This window comes from Stegostoma tigrinum, chromosome 4, assembly GCF_030684315.1.
Source record: "Stegostoma tigrinum isolate sSteTig4 chromosome 4, sSteTig4.hap1, whole genome shotgun sequence".
NCBI lineage: Eukaryota > Metazoa > Chordata > Chondrichthyes > Orectolobiformes > Stegostomatidae > Stegostoma > Stegostoma tigrinum.
The window spans coordinates 27,686,195-27,713,196 of NC_081357.1; the positions used below are offsets into that span (position 1 = coordinate 27,686,195).

The 27,002-nt window shown below is 41.1% G+C and overlaps 1 protein-coding gene across 10 annotated transcripts in view; it reads right to left on the reverse strand.

The window, feature by feature from the left end:
• sobpa (sine oculis binding protein homolog (Drosophila) a) overlaps window positions 1-27,002 on the reverse strand; it is a 338,847-nt gene that overhangs the window by 137,045 nt on the left and 174,800 nt on the right. For all 10 annotated transcript variants that reach the window (XM_059645243.1, XM_059645246.1, XM_059645244.1 and 7 more), the window contains one exon: window positions 2,230-2,381. In XM_059645243.1, the coding sequence (XP_059501226.1) occupies window positions 2,230-2,381 (152 nt within the window). The remainder of the gene's footprint in view (window positions 1-2,229; window positions 2,382-27,002) is intronic.

A 27,002-nucleotide genomic window follows, 5' to 3' on the forward strand; every position in this document is an offset into this window, starting at 1 on the left:
TGAAGGGTCTAGGCCCGAAACGTCAGCTTTTGTGCTCCTGAGATGCTGCTTGGCCTGCTGTGTTCATCCAGCCTCACATTTTATTATCTTGGAATTCTCCAGCATCTGCAGTTCCCATTATCTCAATTTAAACAGAATTGGGTGGTTCACTTAATCCAAGACAAAGGGAAATGCTATTAAGTCAGAATTCCACAAGCTTACTGTAGTTGAAAAAAACAATTGCTTAGCTGGTAGGCCGTGTTCCTAATTTACTGCTAAATCAATAATGTATTTCCAAAGTTACTATGGAATGACCTATTCAAATAAAGTTTCTTTTGAAGTTCAGAGATATAAATATGTCTTCTCTCACATATTTTTCTTTATAATGATCATTTTCAGTCTGGTTGCACTAAGCGTTGTGATCTACTAAAAAGTAAATAAACATGCGTATGCCAACTGTGTCACTATTTATAAACACTCTTAAAAAGCTTCACTGATATCACTCCTCTTCAGCAATCGTATCAGTTTGCAAGAAAAGTGCACTAAAGCTGAAACTGTTACAGGCCATCTCACTCTTTTTACCAAGACAACTTCCATTCTTTGAAACAATATGCAGACAATGAAATCAGCAAGATACAGGGTGCATGCATTGAAGAAAGAAGAAAACATTTGCACAATAATGTTGTGTCATCATTTCAAAGGAATATTTATTCCAATTCAGCCGTGAACAGTCAACAAGCCACACAACAAATGATTCACACTTCCATCACAGGTACTAAAAGATATATCTGAAAGCAAAGGACTATTGTTACGGTACTACTGCAAACCTAGACAAATACGTTTCAGGAAGGTGCTGGCCAACAGCAGACTTTCCAAGTGTAAAGGAAAGAGCCCTCCTCTTTCCAGGTCATTACACCAAGCCTCTGAATACGTCCATAATCCACAGCCATAAGAGTTCATGAATCTGTATTTTCTAGCTAAATCAATGTTTGATGCGTTAAGTTTAACAGGATGCGGCTGACTGTCATAGCAATCTGATGTTTAAAGGAAAAAATCATGATTGCATTCAACTTTGTTTCTGCAGTGTTGGAATCTTGGGCCTGCCAATTTGGTTACTGAATCAAACAGGAACTCATTGATGGTCAGGGAAAAGTCAATTTGAACCTGTTTTAACCCAACAAATGACATGGAGTCGTGAAATCAGAATTAACTTGACAGCATTTCTAATAACTTCACATCTATTACTGTGTCTAGTGTAATCGCACAATAAGAACAGATGTCACACATCTAGTTGAGTGATTAAAATCACTTAAAGCAACACCTCTGCTGTATATCAACCTTTCAAAATAAACAGCACTAACACCCCTTCTCTTCGCTAAATTATATCTCATTTGTAAATGACACCAATATTTCCACATAGACTTTTTATACAACCATGGAAGACAGTTTTGTTTCTTGAAACTGGCAGCTCTTTGAGCTTTAAAGTTTGGACAGATGCTGATGAATACAAGATTGATGCAATGGCGCTTATCAGACTTTCAGCGTGAATTCATGAATCAACATTTAACTCTTTTGAGCAATGAGTATCCTTTACAACTTCCCAAAAATAGTGCATGTAACACAGATATCCACAAACATGATTGCCCGTCAAATTCCAATATTAAATTAAGCAAATTTCAGCAACGTATAGGGCCATAATGCACTCTTTAATTCATTGCACATATTCATCGAAAGTGAAACTGCAGACAGTTTGCAAGTTCAGATACTTAGCAGCTGTACTCTGCACAAAAGACAATGGCACTGAAAGCACAGGGGTGCTTTCAACATGTGGGCAGATATACTTCCTCCCCATCTGGAGCCAAGCTTCCCCGGGTAGGAAGGGCAGGGGATGTTAAGAATGGGGAGGATGGGTAAAAGTCGATGCCATCCATCTTTGCCTTTCCAAACCAGCTCCTTTAAGCCCTTCAAGGCTGACAGAGAGTGCTTGTTGGCAAGCAAGCACCACAATTGGGACAGGAGGGCAGAAAGAAATCATGCAAAAAGTGAAAATCAAAATGTGTAAAAATGTTAAAATCTAGTGCAGAATAACTGTTGCAGTCCTCAAAGGGTTGATTCTGATGGTGATGAATCCCTCCTTGCAACCCCCTTCGGTAAAAAAAATCTGTACTGATGAGCTCAGAATTGCCTGAGAACAGTATAAAGTGAATATCAATTGTTGACAGAAGCTATCTTCTTAGATTTACTTCTTACCTTGTTACGCTTGAAGTAAGCCCGTCTGCAAGCTGCAAAGCACTTTTCACTGCAGAAACACTTCACCTCACTTCCCATGCTGAGGGAATAACGCTTAATTCCCAGCTTCTGGCACCAAGCACAAACTATTTGCACATTTATCATTTCATCATCTGAAACACAAAACAAACCACACAAAACATCATGAGGAAAAGTACCATCAGTGTGGATTGACAGCACACTGCATCACCTTTTGAATCAGAATACATATACTGTAACCTCTTGAGTCCAAAAGGTTGTTATTTGAAAATACCAGTTGACTAGACTTTTTGTTGAGCAGATGCAGAATCTTACTGCATAACATTAGTACAATACTTTGTGAGCAAAAGTATTTGAATCAGTAGAACTTTGTTCTTATTATTAGCCTTTAGTATTGTTATAAATGTTTTATTACTGTTGTATACTTGAGGTAAATATTTACATTTACATTATTTCACTGTTGTGATTGGATATGCAAGCATGATGCTATCATCCATCAAGTTATGAAATTGAGAAATGGCATTGTCACAACATTCTGGACTGAAGAGGGTTAAACTGTACAGGTTTTTGAAGCAATTTTGATGTAAACAATGAGTTCTTATTCAAATTCTAGCACCCAGTTATTCTGGAATTTAGGGAAGAACACAGCTGTTTGGTTCTAACTCAAAGCTCGACAAGAAGGGTGCAAAGCAGTGTTTTAAATTATATCCCAGCAATATTCATTCATAAACTTCATGTCACGGTATTAAAGCAGATTCATTTCACAGTCTATGCATAGGCTTCCTCAACCTACAGTGTAAGAAAAGTAAATGACCACATAATTCTTGTGTACAACAGTTCTGAAAGATTAAATGTAATGCTGTTTTTTGAGTCACGGATGATCCCAGTTAGATTTGAATAGGTGAAATCACTATGAGCAATGTTAGCATGTGGACATTTCAATGTATCTATATGAAATGTTGTTGAATATTATTTTTCCAAAAACATTGAACCAATTATTTTAAATGACTTTGTGGTTAAAAATTATATGGAAGAATTTCTTACAAAACATGAGTGCTGTGCTGTTGGAGGTTCTCTGTTGTGCATAAACCATTAAATCAAAATCTCCTAGGTGTTCTGAAAGCAATCCACAGCACTACTCAAAGAAATGCAGGTGAGTTTCTCCTGGTATCCTAGTTAACATTTATTCCTTGACCGACATTAATCAAGTGATGGACTTTGTATGGTTATTACCTCATTCCTGTTTGTGGGAGGTCGCTATGTAAAAGTTAACAGCCATGCTCCCTACATTACAACAGTGAGTGCACTGTATTTGTGTTGCATTACCTTCCAGGCACTTTGAGGCGTCCTAAGATCGAGAAAGGTGCTGTAGAAATGCAAGTTCTCTCCTGCTTTTGTATGATGATACAGCAGGTACATAATTGCATCCCAAATGTGACCGTGATTTATTTATGAAGCAATGCAGGAACATAAAAAATTGATAAGGTGAATGACAAGGGTCTTTTCCCCGAGGGTGGGGAAGCTCAAAACCAGCAGGTATATTTTTAAGACCATCGGAGGAAGATTTAAAAACGACACGAGGGGAAACTTTTTTTACACAGAGTGTGTTTTGTGTGTGAAATGAAGTGCCAGAGAAAGTAGTGGATGCAGCATTTAAAAGACATTTGGATAAGTACATGAATAGGAAAGGTTTGGAAGGATATGGGCCAAGCACAGGGAGAGGGACTTGCTTAGTTTGCAATTATGGTCAGCATGGATTGATTGGACCGAAGGGTCTGCTTCCATGCTGTATGACTCTATAGCTATATGATGGGCAGAAAAAGATCAAGTGGCCTCTAATTTTGCCCCATCCTGTGAGATTTTAGAGCATCCAAGATAACAAAGTGTGGAGCTGGATGAACACAGCAGGCCAAGAAGCATCTCAGGAGCACAAAAGCTGACACTTCAGGCCTAGACCCTTCATTTGTGGTTTAATCATTTCTCTATCCCCAGCCTTCTTTCCTCACAGTTTTATTTCCCCAGAACTCACGGTGTTGATCGTGTAACATCTATAGTACAAAGATTATACCTTCTGTGCATGTGAGGTGGTGCGAGAGTGAAAAAGAATTAATTGCAGACAATTAATATGATCAAAACATGAAAGTAGAATTTACTGTTGGAAGTTACTTGTAATGGATGTTTCTCCTTCCCATCATTTCCACAAGGATCTGGAAATGAAAATGATTTTCTGAACAATTAACCAAAGTAAGGATATTAACAGGGCAGACAGACAGGAGGCTGGAAAAACACAGCAAGCCGGGCAGCATTTGGAGAGAGGAGTAGTCAATGTTTCGGGTATTAACCTTCTTCAGGATAATACCCAAAACATTGACTGTTCCTTTCCTCCGGATGCTGCCTGGTTTGCTGTGTTCTTCCAGCCTCCTGTTTGTCTACCTTGGATTCCAGCATCTGCAGTTTTTCTTTTTGTCTCTAAGGATATTACCAACCTTTTTTTTCAACAAATGTAAAGCGTGACACATGAAGAGAATGTGAGTACTAATTGCTTATGTCTTTAGTTCATTACAGTGGGCGAAGTTCACTTCAAAGAGTGAACCCAGTGCTGTGGTGAGCCAGCAGCTAATTCACCGTACGTACATTTCCCAGCTGCATTCATAATCAACACTCAATAGCAGTTAATAAATTGCATCTCACAATTAAATGTTACATTGTCATATCTAATTCAAGTCAATTTCACACCCTCTCTCATTGCACCATTAGGTCATGTGACCATGAGCCCAAAATTGGGCATTCTAAATTGATTCACAGTCAGAGAAATTAGGCCCGACAGAAAATTGGTGAAACTAAATAGAACAGCAGCCAGCAGCTACTGGTGACAGAGAACAGTGGAAACCAAGGTCAAAGTGGCCAAAAAGCTTCAAGGGGAATCAGTTCCACCCAGAGGGGTGTGCTTTGGAGAAGCATCAGTCAGACTTTCAGGCACCTTGGTTTCCAGGTAGTGCCTGAGGTCGTGCACTTTACACCTCCCTGGGATGGCAACAGTGAAGGGTGTCGGCACAACCCATTGGATGCTTTGAACTCCAGTCATGGTCCCATTGGCCAATGGCCACAGAACATTCTGGGAGGTCTGGAGTGAAGGAAATAAAAACCCACCTAGAAGCTACCCCCTCTGCAAGGACTCGGTGGGAAAACTTTGGCAGAAGGTTGTGTGGGAACCCAAGAAGAACCAGGAGAAGCTCCACCCTGACCTGGGAGACCCGCCTTCATGGAACAGATCCAGCCCTATGTCAGAGAGGAAGGAGATTACAACAGCCCAGCTCAAACACATGGATCGTCTTAGGCAGTTACAGTCATATTGTCAGTAAATATTGTGGGAGCTTGGGAAATGCTCACGTGGTGTGTTTAATGACAAATACTTCATTAATAAAACTGAGTGGAACTACAAACTGAATTCTGTGTCCCTTTGTCCACCTCAGCGACAAGAGCATTTGGGCAAAGCATTTTTAAAACATAAACTGGTCAAAGTGTTCAAAGCACAGCCAATACCCAACTTCCCCGTAAAACACTGAAAAATGGCCGTTTAGCTTGAGAAAATAAATCACCCTGTCTTTGGATCTGAACTATAAGGAACTTTGTTTATCTTCCTAAAGTGAAAGGGTTGTGTCAAACTCATACCATGGCTTTACCTAGTTAAAATAATAATTACAGTGCTGGTTTGAGGTTGCAGGACACAGCAGAAGTTCATGAAAGAGTTCTGAGTGTTAAACAGCAGACTTTAATTCAGAGAGAAAATGCTTAAATTCTGGTCAGTCAATGGAAATGTTTATTCTAAATGTGTGAGCTTGACCGTTCTCAGCCCGAACTTCTGGATGGAGAACTTTCTATTAAAGGGAAAGGCATTGGTGAGGTGGGGTGGGGGTGGGAGAAGAGTTCTAGTCTATAGGGAGATTTCAGGAGATAAACCAGTGCTGTACATCTTCCATTGAGAGCACTAACAGACACAATGCTTAAGGAATAAAATGGACTGTAGAGCAGTCTTGCCCTCAATCTCAGCAAAATATAAACCATCCTATGCTGTGAAGAATGGAACTACCCATTGTTACAACATGTGCTGCTGAGGTTTTTTTTATCTTTCACTCATCAGGACAAACAAGAGAATGTCAAATTTCAAACTATCACAACAACTTATACAACAGGACAAAATGGCATGGATTTGTTTGTAGGTTGACTCTTTCTGGCTCGGGTGGTGCTATAGAGAAATCATCAGGAAAATCCAGGCTCTTGTGTAGTTCAAAAAAAAGGCACAAAACTTGAACATGTATCAGAGATAATGGGGACTGCAGATGCTGGAGATTCCAAGATAATAAAATGTGAGGCTGGATGAACACAGCAGGCCAAGCAGCATCTCAGGAGCACAAAAGCTGATGTTTCGGGCCTAGACCCTCTGATGAAGGGTCTAGGCCCGAAACGTCAGCTTTTGTTCTCCTGAGATGCTGCTTGGCCTGCTGTATTCATCCAGCCTCACATTTTATTATCACAAAACTTGAACATATTCCTTTTGTTTATAAAGAACACATCTGTGTAAATGAGCGTAAGTCACTTTTAGCAAGTGTAAATGGGCCATTATATTGTCTCAACTAATGGTCTTGAATTGGTTGTTACAGTTGCTATTAACATCCTCAAGATTGGTCAGCAAGTGCTGCCCAAAAGCAGCTAACAGTAGGTGTCTGATCTGGAGCTTCGTAAGGCTATTTGAGTGTGCTGTGTCCACTGCCTGTTAGGAACAGCTGAATGAATCTGTCATTTCATTCGATCAGCCGATCATAGGCTTTATGAACCCAACATTTGCAATGTGACACTGTTATGTTTGTCCAGTGCATCTCTTTTTGAAATATGTAAGGTAATTTTCTTGGCTGAAAACTATCTGCATTGAGGGTTGAGATTGCAACTTCTATTTTGAATCGCAGACCACATGATCTGCGAACTGATGAGGGATATTCTGCATATGTGAACAGCCAGAGTCAAGTGGAGACACACACGCACACACCTGTAGATAAATGCAAGGAATACATACAAATACAATAGTTTTTAAGACAATCCGTTGAGAAAATATAGTGTACAAAAACTGAAACAACTGTGGATGCTATAAATCAGGAACAAAAACAAAGTTGCTGGTAAAGCTCAGCAGGTCTGGCAGCATATGTGAAGGAATAAACAGAGTTAATGTTTCAGGTCCGGTGACTCTTCCTCAGTTCACTAAACGTTAACTCTATTTATTCCTTCACAGATGTTGCCAGACCTGCTGAACTTTTCCAGCAATTTTGTTTTTGTTCGTGACATAATATGGTAGCTCATTTACACTTGCCAGAAGTGATTTGTGTTCATATATGAAGGCTTCATATTTAATCGTCTTTGTGGAACTGAGTTTTGACGATTATGGATAACTGGATTTTTAAAGAGTTCAATGGCGCGCAAAATATACTCTGGCTGGGGCACTTCAATGAATGCCATCAAGAGTGGCTCAGCAGCAGTACTGCTGGTCGAGCTGGTCGGCTCCTAAAGGACATAGCTACTACACTAGGTCTGCAGCCGGTGGCGAGGGAACCAACAAGAGGGAAAACATGCTTGACCTCATCCTTACCAATCTGCTGGCTGCAGTTGCATCTGTCCATGACAGTTTCGGTAAGAGTGACCATCGCACAGTCCTTTGCAGACAAAGTCCCACATCCATCGTATATTTTGGCATTGTCACTGTGTGAAATGGGACAGATCTAGCAACTCAAGATTTGACATCTTTGAGCGCTCATGGCCGTCAACAGAAGAGCTGTACTCTAAAACAACTGAACAACATCCCAGCGACAGTACTAAAGACTGGTGCTACAGAACTGGCTGCTCCCTTAGCCAAGCTGTTCTGGTACAGTTACAGCACTGGTATCTACCTGACAATGTGAAAAATTGCCCAAGTATGACCTGTACACAAGAAGCAGGACAAATAAAACCCACCAATTACCACCCCATCAGTCCAGTCTCAATCATCAGTAAAATGATGGAAGATGTTATCAACAGCGTCATCAAGCAGCACTTGCTCAGCAATAACCTGCTCAGTGACGCCCAGTTTGGGTTCTGCCAGGGCCACTCAGTTTCTGACCTCATTACAGCCTTGGTTCAAACATGGACAAAAGAGCTAAATTCCAGAGGTGAGGTGAGAATGACAGTCCTTAAGATCAAGGCCAGATTTGACTAAGTATGGCATCAAGGGGCCCTAGAAAGGCTGGAATCAACGAGTATCGGGGAGACAAACTCTCCAGTGGTTTGAGTCACACTTGACACAGAGGAAGATGATTGTGGTTGTGGGTGGGCAGTCATATCAGCTCCAGGACATCCCTGCAGGAGTTCTCAGGGTAGCATCCTAGACCCAACCATCTTCAGTTGCTTCACCAACAAGTTCCCTCAGTCATAAGATCGGAAGTGGGGATGTTTGCCGATGATTGTACAATATTCAGAACCATTCGTGACTCCTCCAATACTGAAGCAGTCGATGTTCAAATGCAACAAGGTCTGGATAATATCCAGGCTTGGGCTGACAAGAGGCAAGCAACATTCTCACCACACAAATGCCTGGAAATAACTAAAAATTTCCAAAGAGAGTCTAATCACTACCTCTTGACATTCAATCATGTTACCATCACTGAATCCCTCCTTATTAACATCCTGGGGATTACCATTGACCAGAAACTCAACCGGAGTCACCACATAAAAAGTGCAGCTATAAGAGCAGGTCAGAGGCTATGAATACTGCACCAATTAACTCACCTCCCAATCTCCAAAGCTTATCTATTGACCTCAAGGCACGAGCCAGGAATGTGATGGAATACGCCTCACTTGCCTGGATGGGTGCAACTTCAGCAACATTCAAGAAGCTTAACACCATCCAGGACAAAGCAGCTCGCTTGAATGGCACTAGATTAGATTAGATTAAATTCCCTACAGTGTGGAAACAGGCCCTTTGGCCCAACAAGTCCACACCGCCCCTTACAGCATCCCACCCAGACCCATCCCCCTATAAACCACACACCCCTGAACACTACAGGCAATTTAGCATGGCCAATCCACCTAGCCCATCCACTACATCCACAAACATCTATTCCCTCCGCAACCAGTGCTCAGTAGCAGGACTGTGCACGATCTACACGATGGACTGCAGAAATTTACTAAAGATCCCCCATGCCCACAATCACTTCCATCTAGAAGGATGAAGGCAGCAGATACATAGGAATGCCATCACCTCCAAGTTCCCCTCCAAGCCACTCACCACCCTGAGTTGGAAATATATTTCCATTCCTTCACTGTTGCTGCGTCAAAATCCTGGAATTCTCTCCTTCAGGGCATTGTGGATCAATTCACAGCAAGTGGATTGCAGCAGTTCAAGGAGACAGCTCACTCCCACCTTCGCAAGGACAACAAGAGAAACTGGAGAAGGGCAATAAACGCTAGCCAGCCAGTGACACCCAAGTCCCACAAATGAATTTTTTAAAAATTGTAACTTTTTTTAGCAAAACATATCTTGATGGCCACATGTTTTGTTACAGCTCCTTGTTTACTGGACATTCTCTGGCTGGGTTTTGGGCAGTTAAGTTGCAGTGTCTGTTTTAAATATTGTTTGGAGTAGTTAGTAACCAGCATTCTGAAAAATCCTTGTTGGGGGTCTACTGTAGTACCTGTAACCCTGGTCCAGCTACTGTCGCATGAAAAGCCTTTGAAGAAGTTTGTTGATGTTTCTTGTATAGCAAAGTGTGCAAATGTCCCCAGTAATAACTGCATGTGTTCATCCACATCCACCTTTTTGTGCCAGCTGTCCTCTGAACTTCTCAAAACATATTCTTCTGGCTATCAAAAAGTAATGATTATTGGCCGAAGGATATTTTTCCAAAAATGAATGCCTGCATTGCAAAATCCTTTTAATCCCTTTTACATAATGGCTGCATGTATGTATTTTGAGCTATTTGGAGGGATAAAAGTTTACATTTACATCTTAAACTGTGCAGTAACCTGTTTATAAATCTTCATTGAGCAATTTTTGTTTGTAATAAATCAATAATTTTGTTTATTTAAGATGTCTGGTTGATGGACCTTTTTCCTAACCAACTTATTCAGAGATGTTATCACAGACTCTGGAGTAGGTGGTACTTGAACCTGGGTCTCCTAGTTCAGGAATAGACACACTACCACTGCACCACAACAGCAGGTGTGAAATCTAATACAAAGAAACCATATGAGACTGGGTGAGACGAATTCATGTCACGACCATGGAGTAATGTGTTACAATGCACTCTTCACATCTTAGTCAAACCAACATACATCAGTACTCACATAGGGAGATGAATACTTTAACACATATATAAAGGTATGTTAATCGTACACAAATCATTTGTACAAAATAAGAAAGCTGGGAAAAGCTAGAGGCCAAAATAGTAATATTTTATCACAAAGTCATTATTATAATTCCCATTCAAATACTTTAGTTAGTAAATGTAATTGCTCCCATTTTTCATAATCCCCACCTAGTGTAAGATCAGATGGCTAATCAGCTAAGCGTAAGAATGCAGAGCAATCATGTAGGTAATGCATATTCCTCATGTATGTAAAATAGCTCAGTTCAGAAAACAATCCCTTCTTTTAGTCAAACAGCTGCTTAATAGCAATTCATTTGCCTCATGCATGTGGTTACAATTAAACAGCATGTGCTCTGTAACAGTCGAAGTACTGTAGAGAAAATACGTTTCCTCACCAGCCCATCCTCCATTGGTCTGCTATTAAAAACAGAATTTTACAATTTGGACACTAAGTGGGGACAGTTTTCAGTGACAACCTAATCTTAAGTTTCAGCAGTTCTTGGAGTATTCACAATTCTATTAAACTTATTCTTCTAGAAAGTCTGACAGTATCAAAAAGACAATACATCTCATCTGTCAAGATCTTTCACGCTTGTCAAATACTACTAAGCAGCAAAGCTCATGTGAAGGTGCAGAAAATAAGAAAAAGACTGGAAATGCTGGAAATCGTTAACAAAAATAGAACGTGTTTGAATTACAGTGCAGGTCCATCAGCATCTGAAAAGGGAAAACATATAGGTTGATGTGTTAGTGTACTTCCTTGCTTCTGCTGGCTCAAAGAACCATATTCTTGCTTCTGAAACACAGCACTGTGAATTCATGTCCCACCGCAGGGACTTAAATGTAAACTCCACATTGACAATCCAGTGTAATACTGATTGAGTATCTTTCAGATGAGATGTTAATCCATGCTCCATGACAGATTTAAAGGATCCCAGGGCACTATTTGAAAAAATACAAAGGGATTCTTCCCAGTAACCTGGTCAATATTTATTTCTCAATCAATATCATAAAAATAAATTTAGAAATAAAATTAATTCAATCATGGCTTAGGGATGTCTATTGCCCATTCCCAATTGCCTGGAGAAGGTGCCTTTGAGATGTCTTCTTGAAGCTCTTCAGTCCATTTGGTGTAGGTCCACCCATAATATTGTTAGGGAGGGAATTCCAGAATTTTGACACAGCATCAGCAAGGGAACAGCAATATATTTCCAAGTCAGTTTGGTGAGATATGCTAGATAACAAAGTGTGGAGCTGGATGAACACAGCAGGCCAAGCAGCATCGTAGGAGCACAAAAGCTGACATTTTGGGCCTAGACCCTTCATCAGAAAAGGGGGATGCGGAGAGGGTTCTGAAATAAATATGGAGAGGGGGGAGGCGGACCGAAGCTGGATAGAAGAGAAGATAGGTGGAGAGGAGACTATGGGTGGGGAGGTAGGGAGGGGATAGGTCAGTCCGGGGAGGGCGGACAGGTCAAGGGGGCAGGATGAGGTTAGTGGGTAGGAAATGGAGGTGTGGCTTGAGGTGGGAGGAGGGGATGGGTGAGAGGAAGAACAGGTTAGGGAGGCGATGCAGTGGGGCTCATTATCATAATACTGCCAGGTGGATCTACTCTGAGTGCACTGACTCGCATCTTCCATATTGCAACAATGGTTACACTTCACAAGTACCTCATTGGTTTACACATCCTGAGACCACAAAAGATTCTATAAATGTAAGTTCCCCCTCTTACCTGAAGCAGTAGGCTGTACCTTCTCGCTTTAAATAAAGTGTGCAAGTTCATTTTCAGTATTTACTTTAAACTACTTTCTCTATTTACTCATCATGTATAATGAACTGCTTTGAAAAAAGTGAACAAAAAAGATCAGCACAAACTTTGGATCATTCTTCTATCTTAAGTGCATTAGATGCATTGAAGAGGAGTGAGGGAATGAAGAATCTTCAAATAGATACATAACTTTCAAAAGGGGACTCATTTCATCCTTGATCATGTCCTTTTGCTCACCTACTTGCTGCCTTTCGGTGATATCATCCGAAAAGTTTCCTCTCAGACACTGACAATCCCAAGCCCCACCTCTCCCAGTCTCTAAATTATCAGAATCATTCAATTGTCACAGCACAGAAATAGACCATTCTGCCCCTGCTGTGCATGCTAGCTTTCTAAAGGTGCTGTTTTCCTAGTGCCATTCCCTTTCCTAGCACCTCAATTAAACCCGTCTCCATCATGATCTCAAGACAAAGTGTATTGATCTTAATGAACTCCTGTGCAAAAAACATGTTGTCTCTGTTTCTTTTTCAATTACTTTAAATCTAGGTCCTTGGAAATGCTGGTCAGATAGCTAGTCACTGATGAACAGAAATTGCCTCAATTAAATTGTGGAAAGGCAGAAACTTTCGTCTTTCAATATCATTACTCTCCCTGCAAGTTTTCTGAGGCTGAGTCCGATTTGACCCTAAAATAACTTTCCTACCACTTTCTGTACCATCGCTAGGACCACTGATTTACAGGTTGGTATCACTACCTGACTCTTTCCCTATCTCAGCTAATCAGCTGCTAAAACCTTCACCCATACTATTTCCACCTCTAGATTCTAATGCTGTATTAACACACATTGTTGTTTATTAATAATCTGTATTATTACAGATTATTTGTTGACACTGTATAAGATAGCAACATCTTTAATGGAGTAAATCACAGGTGTGAGGTTTGGGGGAACACTTGCCATTCAGAAATGTTTCAATAAAAGTCTTACCACTGTATTCGCACTACAATTATTTTGGTTTTATTGTCACATTGAACTCCGTAATTTCAGGACTTCCTACTCTTGGTGGCATGGCTTATAGATGAAGGGAGCTTGTGTTTGTAACCAAGCAGTTTCATTCATCGCAATGAGAACTGGCTTTTGCAATCAGTCTGGTAGCATATTCTCAGTCTCAGTGTCCTGGGATAAAGTTGTCAGCTGGAAATTGTTGCATGTTCAACCAGTAGAGGGCTTTCTACAGTTGGGACACTCTGCATGAACTCAGACCATCAGAGAGAGTCAGGTTTCCTCAACAGTGAACAGAATTCTTTTAATTACTGAGCAGTTTTCCTCGTAGCTGACATTGACAGTGTTACTGAAGAGAAAGTCATCTGAAATATTAAGTCATCACAACACAACCAAATTAATGTGTATTTTAATGCTAGCACTACATGTATTCTTTCACAATGTGGAGGTGCCAGTGTTGGATTAGGATGGGTAAGCACCTCATGTTTTCAAATAAACCTGTTGGGTTATAACCTGGTGTCGCATGATTACTGACCATACATTCTTTCAGAGAGACAAGTGCAGAGAATGATGGAATTTAACAATAAGTGAGATGGCTACTTGGCCCACAATATGCTTGAGAACACTCCAAAAGAGAGAAAGCCAAAGTTTTGGTTCAGCAGTTTCACTCTCGCATTAAATGCTTTCAAGCCCCACCGGACAGATTAAAGCAGCCAATCGAAATGGGAGGATGTGCAACTTGGTCAGAATTGAAACAACAGCTGCTCAGATCAATGTGAAGATTCCCATGCCACTATTCTCCAGTGACTAGGCTGATAGTTATCCCTCGACCAATACTGCCAAACAAGAGGGGTTATTTTGACATCTGACTCATCAGTTTGTACCGCCTTTTCCTTTTAAGTTTTTGGAAATGAGTCAGCCAAACCCAAGAATTAGCTTCTAACCTTGAACACACAATTTCCAAATTTCCATCAGGTATATTCATAGAATCTCTACAGTACGGAAACAGGCCCTTCGGCTCGACAAGTCCACACCAACCCATCCCCCCTGTAACCCACTTCACCTCCACATCCCTGAACACTATGGGCAATTTAGCATGGCCAATCCACCTACCCTGCACATCTTTGGACTGCGGGAGGAAACCAGAGCACCCGGAGGAAACTCACACAGACACGGGGAGAATGTGCAAACTCCATACAGACAGTCACGTGGTGGTGGAATTGAGCCCAGGTCCCTGGCGCTGTGAGGCTGCAGTGCTAACCACTGAGCCACCGTGCCACCCTACATCTTCCTGGCATTTGGCCCAGTTTATATTTTTTGTCTCACACCATCCTAGCCCTCACATTCTTCTACACAAATACACGACATTTAATGAAATGACTGACAGACAATTCAATTGAGGTGAAGGTATAAATAAGGGTGGATGGCTGTTTCACTAACAGTTAATGCATTGGGTTTTTCCTGTTCTTGTTCATATTGGGCTGTGTCTCAAAGTTATTTTAGGGTACCTGCAGGTTGCATCAGATTTTCTGGAGGGATTCTCACGATTCGGCCCAGCAGGATTTCTCACTGCGTCCTACCAAAGTCCACTCATTAACTACCTACCTCACCCTGATGACATCTAACTAACATGATATACAGCTCCACTGCAACCTCCTTGCTCCTGTATTTAAAGCTTTGACCAATAAAGACAAGTATCCCATATGCCTTCTTAAGCATTTTACCTGCCTATCCTGCAACAGTACTTTCAAGAATCAGTGGGCATGCATACCAAGGTCCCTCTGATCCTCTGTATCTCCATGGGTCCTATCATTCAAGGTGTGCTCCTTTGCCTTGTTAGTCCTCTCAAAATGCTTTACATCAAACTTTTCAGGGCTAAGTCCAGTTTGATACTGTTCAGCCTATCTGACCAACCGATCTATATCATCTTATAGCGTAAGGCTTTCCTCCTCTCCATTTACCAGACCACGTGGTCACCTGCAGTCATATTCATCATGATTCTCCTGTATCATGTCTAGAACATTGTTGTACACAGCAAATAGCAAGGAACCAGAACTGAACCCTATGGTATGCCACTGGACACAGGCTCCCAGTCACTAAAACATCCTCCAATCCTCACCCTCTATTTCCTGCTACTGAGACAGTTTTGGTTCCAATTTGTCAAATTTCCTTACATTCCATGGGCTCTGAGCTTTTCAACCAGTTTCTCATGTGAGACCTGGCCAACAGCCTTATAGAGGTCCATGTTGACTACATTAGCTGCACATCCCTTGTCTCCACATTCAGTCACCTCCTCGAAAAATTCAATCAAATTTGTGAGATGTGATCTCCCCAGTACAAAGCCATGCCGACTATCCTTAATTAAACCTTGCCTCCCCAAGTGGATATTAATTCTGTCACTTGGAGCATTTTTCCAATAGTTTCCCTGTCATTCTGTCACTCAGAACATTTTTCCAATAGTTTCCCTACCACGAGCATTAGGCTCACCAGCCTCGAAGTTTCCTGGTTTAAGCTGACCACCCACTTTGAATGATGTTCGGGGAACATGGTTTACAGGTAAGCAATTGGATGTTTCCAAACACCTTTTATTGACAACCATCAAAAGGGAACACAAATGAAATCAACAGAGGCTGAGATTCACCCTCACATTGCAAACCAAATGGTGGCTTCATAACCAACAACTATTTTATAGTCAATGATGTTTTGTACACCCAGATCTCAATTACTGGAACCCGGTATCAATCCAGTTCTGTCAGGCTTGTAGTGCCCAACACAACTGAGCTTTTTCATGAACACAGAGAACTTTCTCTTCCTTAGTGTCATCCTCCTCCTCCTCCTCAAAACCCTGCTCCAATTCTAAATAAAGTGGATGCTGTAAATCAGGAACAAAAACAGAAGTTACGAGAAAAGCTCAACAGGTTTGGTTCAGAGGAAGGGTCACCAGACCTGAAATGTTAATTCTGATTTTTTTCTTCACAGATGCTGCGAGACTGGCTGAGCTTTTCCAGCAACTTCTGTTTTTGTTCCTGCTCCCATTTTCCCAGTTTCTCAGCATCCCATACATCATCTCATTGCCTGCTTCAATTGTGCAGAGTACGGCACAGCAAGTTGATGCAGCACACTCTGTCCATACTATAATAGAAGGACCCCCAGACCGATCCAAACAGTGGAGCCACATCTTCAGCAGCTTTCCAGTCTATTGCACCATGACCCTGGTGAAGAGCTGTATCTGTACATCACATCAGTCAGGAAGTTGTGCAACTGCATCATTAGCATGGTCACAGGAAGTAGCCCTGTCCCCCAAGTAACCATTAGTAAGAGGTGCATGGCACAGGTGCCCTGGTATCCTGGCCTGAGACGTTGTTCGGTGCTGAGCAAAATGGAGACTCTTCACAACAACTGGTGAGCTGAAATTACCAAGTACCTGCCTTGATTTCCATGTCGAGATTTTTCAATGTTGTGAACACCATTCCTTTTTCCCGTATTTTTGTTTGTGGACTGAAATGCGAAAAAGACTGTTTAAAAATACTAAGGATTGTGGTAAGGATTACAGAATTTTTTAAAAGTACATTATCTGACACTCATTGTAAGTGCTGTTTACACTGCTGCTTGTTCAAGTAGTAGGGGAGATTACTACAGATGAGCTGACCCCAGGCGGGTGTGTATGAAGAGAGTTTCAGTCAGCAAGAAGTAGCTGATTGGTCTGTGGTGGCAAAGGCCTTCTGCCTACCAACAGTTGTGTGGTTGGTTAGGAGCCAAACAGCTTGTGGGTGTGAATGTTTAGTCAAAAGACATCGGAACTCCAGAAAGAAAGGTACAGTCTTTACTCTGCAGTAACAAAAAACCTCAAGGCTGAAAAAAGCCAGTTTATTTCCCCTCATTAGTTGCTGTAACCTGGTGTTCTTAACCAATAAGTCAGGACCTTCATTACTTATGAATCAATCACGCCCTGCCTCTTGCAAACAAGTGAAAGTATCTGGAGATGAGAAATCACCAAGCAGCAAGTCCTGATGAGCCAAATAAATCATTTCAGTGAACATGGAGACAAGGATAATTGAATCCCTTCGCAGTCTTTCCTTCAGCCTTTGATAGCCATTGTTTTTGTGTTTATCTCTGTCTGTCTGTGCGTGTATGTAAGGAGAGTTTATAAGAGGGATTAGAGTTTTCAGCAGTAGAGAGTTAGATGTTGAAGTTTCATAACTGTTCAAGTGTAGCTAACCTCTATTGACTTGTTTGTAATAAACAGTCATTCTTGTTAAGTATTGAAACCTGGTGTGTGCTTTCTGTCAACTTGGATCTAAAAGACAGGTAATCTGGGGGATGTACTTTTAAAAACTCTAATTTTTGCAACAATTTTGGAAGTAGCTGAGCTGAATTGCCAGTGTGCTGCCCCAGTGAGTTGTGACAACAATGAGGCGTGCGTGGTAAGACAGGAAGCTGAATATTAATGAGACAAGCTGCACTGATAATAACGCGTTTACTGACAAATAATCCCCCTAAATCGGCAACTCACCATTGAAACACATCTGAATGCCTGGCAAGAGAATAACAGATGCAGTTAAGATGTTCCTGATTTTGAGACAGGTCTCGTCAGATTCTTGTCTAACTCTGCCACAAATCTCACCATGGTGCGCATTGCTCAGTCCCTTATAAGATCCACGTTATACTTACTAAACGTTGCACTAAAATAAGCAAACTGTTGATCAATTTCTAAGTATGGATCCTGCTTTTGAACCAGCTCAAATTATGATCGAGAGAAGCAGCTCCAATGCAGAACAAAGAACCAGCCAAAAATCTACACATAATCTACCATGAGCGCTGACAGTTCATGGTGTGTGGGAAGATGTAAAGGCCTGATGCTATTTGCTTCCAGTGTAGAATCTTCTAAATGCGCTCTCCAAGGTATTATTCTTCCAAGGCAGCCGTCAGCAGCCATCCAGGATTAAACTCTAATTATTATCCATTAGACCAGGGCAAAGCACATCAGCACCACCTACTCCCTACACCCTCTGAATAATAGGTGATCCATGCAATGAGATTCAACTTGTCTCTCGTTTAAAATCATAACAAACCAATTATATGCTAACATTCTAGTGCCTTTGAAAGATGGTTCTAGAGGAGTAACTGTTTAGTGCAATCATCCTACTGAACTCCTGTTTTGATGCTACCGATTAAATTTCATGTGGAGAGATGATCACAATATAACAAGGGGTTTAAAGGAAGGAACTAAACAAAAACACACATTTCTTTTGAAACTGGTGATTACACCAAACAGCTTCTATGTATATTCTAGGACTGAATTAAAATAAACACGGGGTGGAAAATAAACCCTTGAAAGGATTAAAACATTGTAGCACACACTACAAGTCAGACCCTGTATGGAACCTGAACAGATGTTTTGCAAATTTGTGCTAAATTTCCATTGTGCATATTCAGACATGAGAAGAAGATTAATATATCTGTGTTAGCACATGTCATAACACTGGATTACCCTTTTTTATATAATCTTGCATGGACAAACATATTGAAATTCCTGTCATTTTTAATGCTCAGGTATTTGAGATGTCAAAAGTGCTACTTTAATTTTCAGAAAGCAGTAATAAAAAGGGATAAATAGATGCAATGGCTTTAAATCAAAAATATAAACAGTCAATGTTGGAAACACACAATAGCTCAAATAGAGGTGGGGTAAGTTTTCACCTGAACACTAAGCTGTCTTTATTTGCCAGCCAGCTGCTGTCTGCTCCACAAGCCAGTTTCAATCTTACCTTTGTATCAGAGATAATGGGAACTGCAGATGCTGGAGAATCCAAGATAACAAAGTGTGGAGCTGGATGAACACAGCAGGCCAAGCAGCATCTCAGGAGCACAAAAGCTGACGTTTCGGGCCTAGAGCCTTCATCAGAGAGGGGGATGGGGTGAGGGAGCTGCAATAAATAGGGAGAGAGGGGGAGGTGGACCGAAGATGGAGAGAAAAGAAGATAGGTAGAGAGGAGAGTGTAGGTGAGGAGGTAGGGAGGGGATAGGTCAGTCCAGGGAAGATGGACAGGTCAAGGAGGCGGGATGAGGTGGTAGGTAGGAAATGGAGGTGCGGCTTGAGGTGGGAGAAAGGGATGGGTGAGAGGAAGAACAGGTTAGGGAAGCAGTAAAAAGTAGCTCTGGTTGCCGTGGCGTAATGATGAGCACGCGGGTTTCTGGCCACTGGGATGAGTTCAAGTCTGGGGGCGGTCTATTTCCTGGTCAGTTTAGTGCTCAGCCTGGGGAAGTCACTTTTAGGGCAGCACAGTGGCTCAGTGGTTAATGCTGCAGCCTCACAGCTCCAGGGACCCAGGTTCGATTCCAGCCTCGGGTGACTATCTGTGTGGTGTTTGCACATTCTCCCCGTGTCTGCGTGGGTTTCCTCCGGGTGCTCCGGTTTCCTCCCACAGTCCAAAGATGTGCAGGCTAGATGGATCGGCCATGCTAAATTGCCCATAGTGTTCAGGGGTGTTTGGGTTATAGGGCGATGGGTCTGGGTGGGATGCTCCAAGGGGCAGTGTGGACTTGTTGGGCCGAAGGGCCTGTTTCCACACTGTAGGGAATCTAATCTAATCTAAAAAAAAGTCAGTCATAAGTCATTCTCAGATTCTCACCACTGAGAATTGAAGACACATCTGAGTGAAACTGTTGTGGAATAAAGAAGGGCATTGTGCCTGATGTTTGATGGGATATTTTTGAGATAACTGGGATTGTATTTTTAGTGTGTATTTCACAAACTTTATATGTGTTACATGTAAATAATATGGCTTGTTCCATTTTATCTTTATTATTTTGAGGACTACACATGCTTTATTGTTAAAACTTAATATTTAGCAGTGCATGCATGTCTTTTTTTCCCATAAAAGCCCTCCTCATGAACACAAACAGAAAATATGATCTATCAAACCAGATTTCAGTTTGGGCTCTCATTGTCTAGTAATAACATCAGATGGGATGATAACAATGTGAACTTGTTCACCATGTCAATAAGATATAAAAACAGCATATTACTTCGATAGAAAGGGATGGAAAACCTTTGTGATCTGGGCATCCTGGTATGAGAATCAGAAAAGATTAGTACGCAAGAATAGCAGGTGGTCAAAATGGCAAATGGAACATTGTTGTTTCTTGTAAGGGGAATGGAATGAAAAGGGGGAATGTTTTGCAACAGTTGTGCATGAAGCGCTATATACAGTTTTTGTTTCCTTAATTAGAAAGAAGGTTCAGAGCTGGGTCATAGGGATTCTCTCATGGTGAAAGGTTGTGAAAGTTGGACCAATATTCACTGGAGTTCAGTAGAATAAGAGGTGATTTTTTTTTGAAACATATTAAATCCTGTGAAGACTTCTCAAGGTGGATGCTGAAAGGATGATTAGCCTTGTGAGAGAGACTACAACGAGGTGAAATAGTTTAAAAATAAAACATCATAATATGTATTGTATAAAATATTATACACCTAATCATGATCATTATGAACTGCATCCAGCTGTTTCTCACTATCTGCTGCTTTGCAAAGTACATAGAGATTACTTTCGTATAAGATTTTGAAAAAGATGCTATCACAATTAATTCACTGCAATCTTCCTTTCATAGGACATAGAACATTACAGCACAGTACAGGCCCTTCGGCCCTCGATGTTGTGCCGACCTGTCATACCGATCTCAAGCCCATTAAGTTGTAGACATTTTACTGTGCCGTGGCAGGTGTGACAACCAATTTCCTACTTTGTATTAATGACTGCACTTTAAAAAGCATTTTGTCGGCAACATTCCCCTTTGCAAAGTCTCCCATTTGTGATGGAAATGAGATGGAATTGTTTCTTTTAAGGATCATGAGTCTATGGAACTTGCTTCTCCAGAGAATGGTGGAGCCGAGCTCATTGAATATTTTTAAGGCGGAAACAGATCCTTCGCCAGAAAAAGAGTTAATGATTTCAGGCAGGGATCCGGTGCAGAACTGAGGCAGCAAAAAGATCAGTCATGAAAACTTCAGCAGGCTTGAGGGGTCAAATGGCTTAATCCTGCTCCTAATTCACATGTTTGTGTGTTTACTCTCAGTGTCGTTATGGAAGGAGTCTGTGGATTTTAAGGCAGCGACAATGGAGAAACATTGACGGAGTTCCAAGTCAAGAAGGTGTGAGACTTGGAGGGGAACCTGTTGATTGTGACATTGTTATGTATCTGTTGTCCTCTCCTTTTATATGGTAGAAGAAAGTCCAAATGCTGGACTTCAACGTCAGTGAGAGGCCCCCACAGAACCTAGAAATTTCTAGATGGTGTGGAGAGCTCATTTAACAGACGTTTTAAGTCACGTACTGAGTTATCTCTTGTAGAAGGGTATGTAGCCTTTGTTCATCCCACCACAATCCTCCTCTACAAACAGCTGATCTGAAAGTAAGCAGGAGGCAGCAATGCCCTGGGAAACTAGTACGCTGGCCAGGACGGCCAAATTGGCAGAACATCTTCCTCTGAGCCCATTACTGTGGTACTTAAAAAATTCATCTTCTGAAATCTCCTTTGCTGTTAAGGACTTGGCACATTCAAATGAGTGACACGAACTGTTGTGACTCCTGGCCTGAAATGTGCACTGAGGAGGAAAGCAGACCTGCAGTGGAGAGTGGAAAGGCTTGATGGTGAGCCAATCCAGTGTGTGTTACACACATTGCACATGTATGTTGCTGCAGAGGGAAGCAAGATACTGGATAGAAGATTACTAAAGTGTGAGTCTGAATCAACAAAAAAGCACCCATATCCCATGGTATATCTAGGTATTGAATGGCACTCTGTCAGTTTAATGCTGCTGAATTGTTATTCACAACCTTTACATTTTTATCTTCCTTCATTCTGGTCCAGTGTGGGAGCCTTCCTTCAAGTTCAGATGGACTGTCACTATCACAGTTGGTTCCATATGATGTTCAGTTTTACGATTTTGCTGTAGTTTTCTGCCCTGCACATATGAACCATCTTTTGACATATGTACATGAGCGAGGATGAATGGAAATAATTCTGCATGGTTTAGATTCACTCTTACATATTGATAATGGTACCTAGAGGCTGTATGGTAATGCTAATGCAGCAAACCAACGTCTGGATTCTGATTATAAGAAGAAATCACTTGAGGTTCACTTGCCGTTTATGATATTGTTCAGCTTCCCAATTCATTTCCTGTCTTGAACATCACTGACAAAAATCTATTAGATTCAGTGTTTTATAGGACTCAAAATCTGCCTACAATCTGCAGGATTTGAAAACCCAGGCTCGATATCACCCACTCATTATTCCCTAGTTTATCAATGTTTTCTTGTACTACAGCTGGGCCTGGTACCAAGAATAAACGTTTTACAGAAAACATTTCCCCCTAATAAAGTTCGTTATTAACTTTTCCCTTACCGTTTGCTATTTTGTAATGTATGTTATGATTACTTTCTTTTTAAAAAGATTTTTGAAAAGATAACAGCTTAGCTAATTCAGTGTAATCTTCCTTGTACTAACTTATAGACACGTTTCTGTGCCCTTAGATTTGCGACAAACCTACCTTGCAATAATGACTACACTTTAAAAAGCATTTCATTGGCTCAGTTTCCCTTTGATACGTAAATTGTGCTATATTAATGCAAAGTTATTTTTTCTCTTAGCCAATTCACAGGATCATATAACAGTTAAGAAATATTATACAGCAGGAAAGTTATTTATAGCATTGTGGCAATATTATTCATTGTGTACCAAGTCTAGTTCTGTGGCCTTTCACAACTGGGTCTCTTTGTTTAATGTCCACACAGTGAATTATATTTTCTGCTTTTCCAAGTATACATCAAATTCCTGAATTCAGGAAGATTTGATATTTGTTCTTTTCAAAGCAGCTGTAAGAATAACAAACTGAAACTATGGCTACATTTACATTGCATCCTTTTTAGGCCAGCATCTTTTTCATTTGATACTGAGAAAGTTTGAAATTCCAGGTTGTTTTGAAGGAATAAAACTGGACGGTTCCCTGGTTTTGAACAAAATAAACTTTACAATACAAAGTTATAAAAGTGAAACAATATATTCCATTATAAATGTACCTCTCCACAAACACAAAAAACTTATACCCTGACATCCAGAATTAACATGAGGCAACAAGTGTGGGTTAACTGATATAAATTCTTCCCTTACAGTTCTTTTTCTCACTTTAATATATCTTTTCTGAGTATCCTGAAACATCTCATTGAATGTCTATCACTACATCTCTATTAGTAGTCTTTTAAATAAATTGTCAGTTAACTTGAGCCAACTTTATCTTCAAATGCAGATAACTGCCTATAGTTAAGTTCATAACACTTGTCTTATATATGTACTTATCTCCCTCAAACTGCAGTGTGAAGTTCTATCATACTGTGATAAATGGTACCTAGATATTTCTTCATCATAAGAGTTGTCAATTAATCTTGACTCCACAAGACTGTAGGATATAGTAATAGAATTAGGCTATTTGGCCCATTGAGTTCTCTCTACCATTTAATCATGACTAATAGGTTTCTCAACTGCATTCTCTTGCCTTGTCCCTGTAACCCTTGGTCCCTTACCAATCAAGAATCCATCTATTTCTGACTTAAATACAGTCAATGGGCTGGACTGCACAGACCTTTGTAATAATGAGTTTGATAGATTAAACCTCCTCTGGCTGAAGAAAGCCCTTCTGATCTCAGTTCTAAAGGTTCATCCCTTCACTCTGAGGCTGTGCCATCGGGTTTCAGTCTTTCCTACTAATGGAAATATCTTCTCCACATTTATTCTATCCAGTCCTCTCAGTATTCTGTAAGCTTCAATCATATCTCCACTCATTCTTCTAAATTCCATCGACTGCTGAATCAGAGTCCTTAACCACTTCCCATATGACAAACCCTTCAGCCCCAGGATAATTTTTGTAAAGCTCTTCTCATCCTCCTCAAAAGTCAGCACATCCTTTCTGAGATATGGGGCCCACAACTGCTCACAATGTTCTAAATATGGTCTCACCAGACCCTTATACAGCCTCAGCAGTATACCTCTGCTCATGTATTCTAGCCCTCTTGATATGAAGGCTAATATTGCATTTGTCTTCCTAGTTGCCAACTGAACGTGCATGTTAATCTTAGAAGTATCCTGAACTGGGACACCTAAGTCGCTTAGCCTTCAGATTTCTAAAGCCTTTCCCCATTTAGAAAATAATTTGCACGTCTACTCTTTCTATTAAAGGGTATAAAGTTTCCCACTTCTTTGCCTACCATCCAAGCCTGTTCAAGCCCTTCTGCAACCTCCCCGCTTCCTCAACATTACATGTCCCTCCATCTATCTTTGTGTCATCTACAAACTTAGCAACAATGCTCTCAGTTCATTCATCCAAATCATTTCTGTAAAATGTGAATAGTGGTGGTCCCAACACTATCCACCAGCTGCTATCCTGAAAAAGACACTTTTATCTCTACTCCTTGCTTTCTGCCAGTCAGCGAATCCTCTAACCACACACCTTGCCCCTGAAGCCATCGGCTCTTGTCTTATTTAGCACTCTTTGCGTGACACCTTGTCAAAGACTTTTCGGAAATCTAAACAGATTATGTCCACTGGTTCTTATTTGTCTAACATGCTCATTAGCTCTTCAAAGAATTGTAACAGATTGGTCAGGCATGACCTCCCCTTGACAAAGCCATGCTGACTCAGCCCTTTTTTCCAGGTACACTGCAATCTCATCCTTAATAATGATGATTCTTAATAAACATCTTTAATAAACATCCTTTTGTAAAGTACGTAACATTTTTGTGACTTAATTTTGGTGAATTTTATGGAATGGTGAGGATGATTTCTCAAGGAGGAATGGAATTGTGGGAGATATAGCAGTTTGGATCAGAAATTGGCTTGCTGAAAGAAGACAGAGGGTGGCAGTTGATGGGAAATGTTCATCCTGGAGACCAGTTACTAGTGGTGTACCGCAAGGGTCGGTGTTGGGTCCACTGCAGTTTGTCATTTTTATAAATGAACTGGATGAGGGCGTAGAAGGATGGGTTAGTAAATTTGCAGACAACACTCAGGTCGGTGGAGTTGTGGATAGTGACGAAGGATGCTGTAGGTTGCAGAGAGACATAGATAAGCTGCAGAGCTGGGCTGAGAGGTGGCAAATGGAGTTTAATGCAGACAAGTGTGAGGTGATGCACTTTGGTAGGAGTAACCGGAAGGCAAAGTACTGGGCTAATGGTAAGATTCTTGGCAGTGTAGATGAGCAGAGAGATCTCGGCGTCCATGTACACAGATCCTTGAAAGTTGCCACCCAGGTTGACAGGACTGTTAAGAAGGCATACAGTGTTTTAGCTTTTATTAATAGAGGGATCGAGTTTGGAACCAAGAGGTTATGCTGCAGCTGTACAAAACTCTGGTGCGGCCACACTTGGAGTATTGCGTACAGTTCTGGTCACTGCATTATAAGAAGGATGTGGAAGCTTTGGAAAGGGTGCAGAGGAGATTTACTAGGATGTTGCCTGGTATGGAGGGAAGGTTTTACAAGGAAAGGCTGAGGGACTTGAAGCTGTTTTCATTAGAGAGAAGAAGGTTGAGAGGTGACTTAATTGAAACATATAAAATAATCAGAGGGTTAGATAGGGTGGATAGGGAGAGCCTTTTTCCGAGGATGGTGACGGCGAGCACGAGGGGGCATAGCTTTAAACTGAGGGGTGAAAGATATAGGACAGATGTCAGAGGTAGTTTCTTTACTCAGAGAGTAGTAAGGGAATGGAATGCTTTGCCTGCAACGGTAGTAGATTAGCCAACTTTAGGTACATTTAAGTTGTCATTGGGTAAGCATATGGACATACATGGAATAGTGTAGGTTAGATGGGCTTCAGATCGGTATGACAGGTTGGCACAACATCGAGGGCCGAAGGGCCTGTTCTGTGCTATAATGTTCTATGTCTATGTTGATAGTTATACAACTGTAATGCTGGTCCCTAAAACAGACTGAATGCAGTCCCTTGCCCCAACAGTTTGTGGTTCAATCAGCACCATAAAGTTGAACATAGTGCTATCTGCTTCTCATTTTCCTTTGCTCAGCTGGTAGGATGTATTTGCATCACAAGATTGTGGACCAGAGACCCATCCAACTGCAGAGCTGAATTGGCAACGGGTCATCACTGACCCTTCTACCAACACCACCAAAAACAACAGATTATTCAAAATGCTGTTTGTGGGGATTTTTCATGTGTAAACTGAAACATTAAATGCACTGCAGAATACCATGGCACATTTGACAAGATGACAAGGTGTTGTATCAGCACATGCTCTTCCTTTATTTACCTGCACGTTTCTCAGCAACATTTTCAAGTACCCATTTTGAAATATCTGTATTCTGGTCCCAGACACCAAGAACCAGCGCCCAAGGTTTGGCCATCAAATTATACCGATTTACATTCTGATTCAAAATACATTTTTATGTTTTTGTTCACATCTTCCTCAGAAAAACCTACTTATAGACCGTTACTAGTCATTGCTAAAACTGAGGTAACAATTGCACAGGCTTGTTGGGCTGGAGGCTAGTGTGCAATTTCCATTCAGCATCCTTTCAGATACACC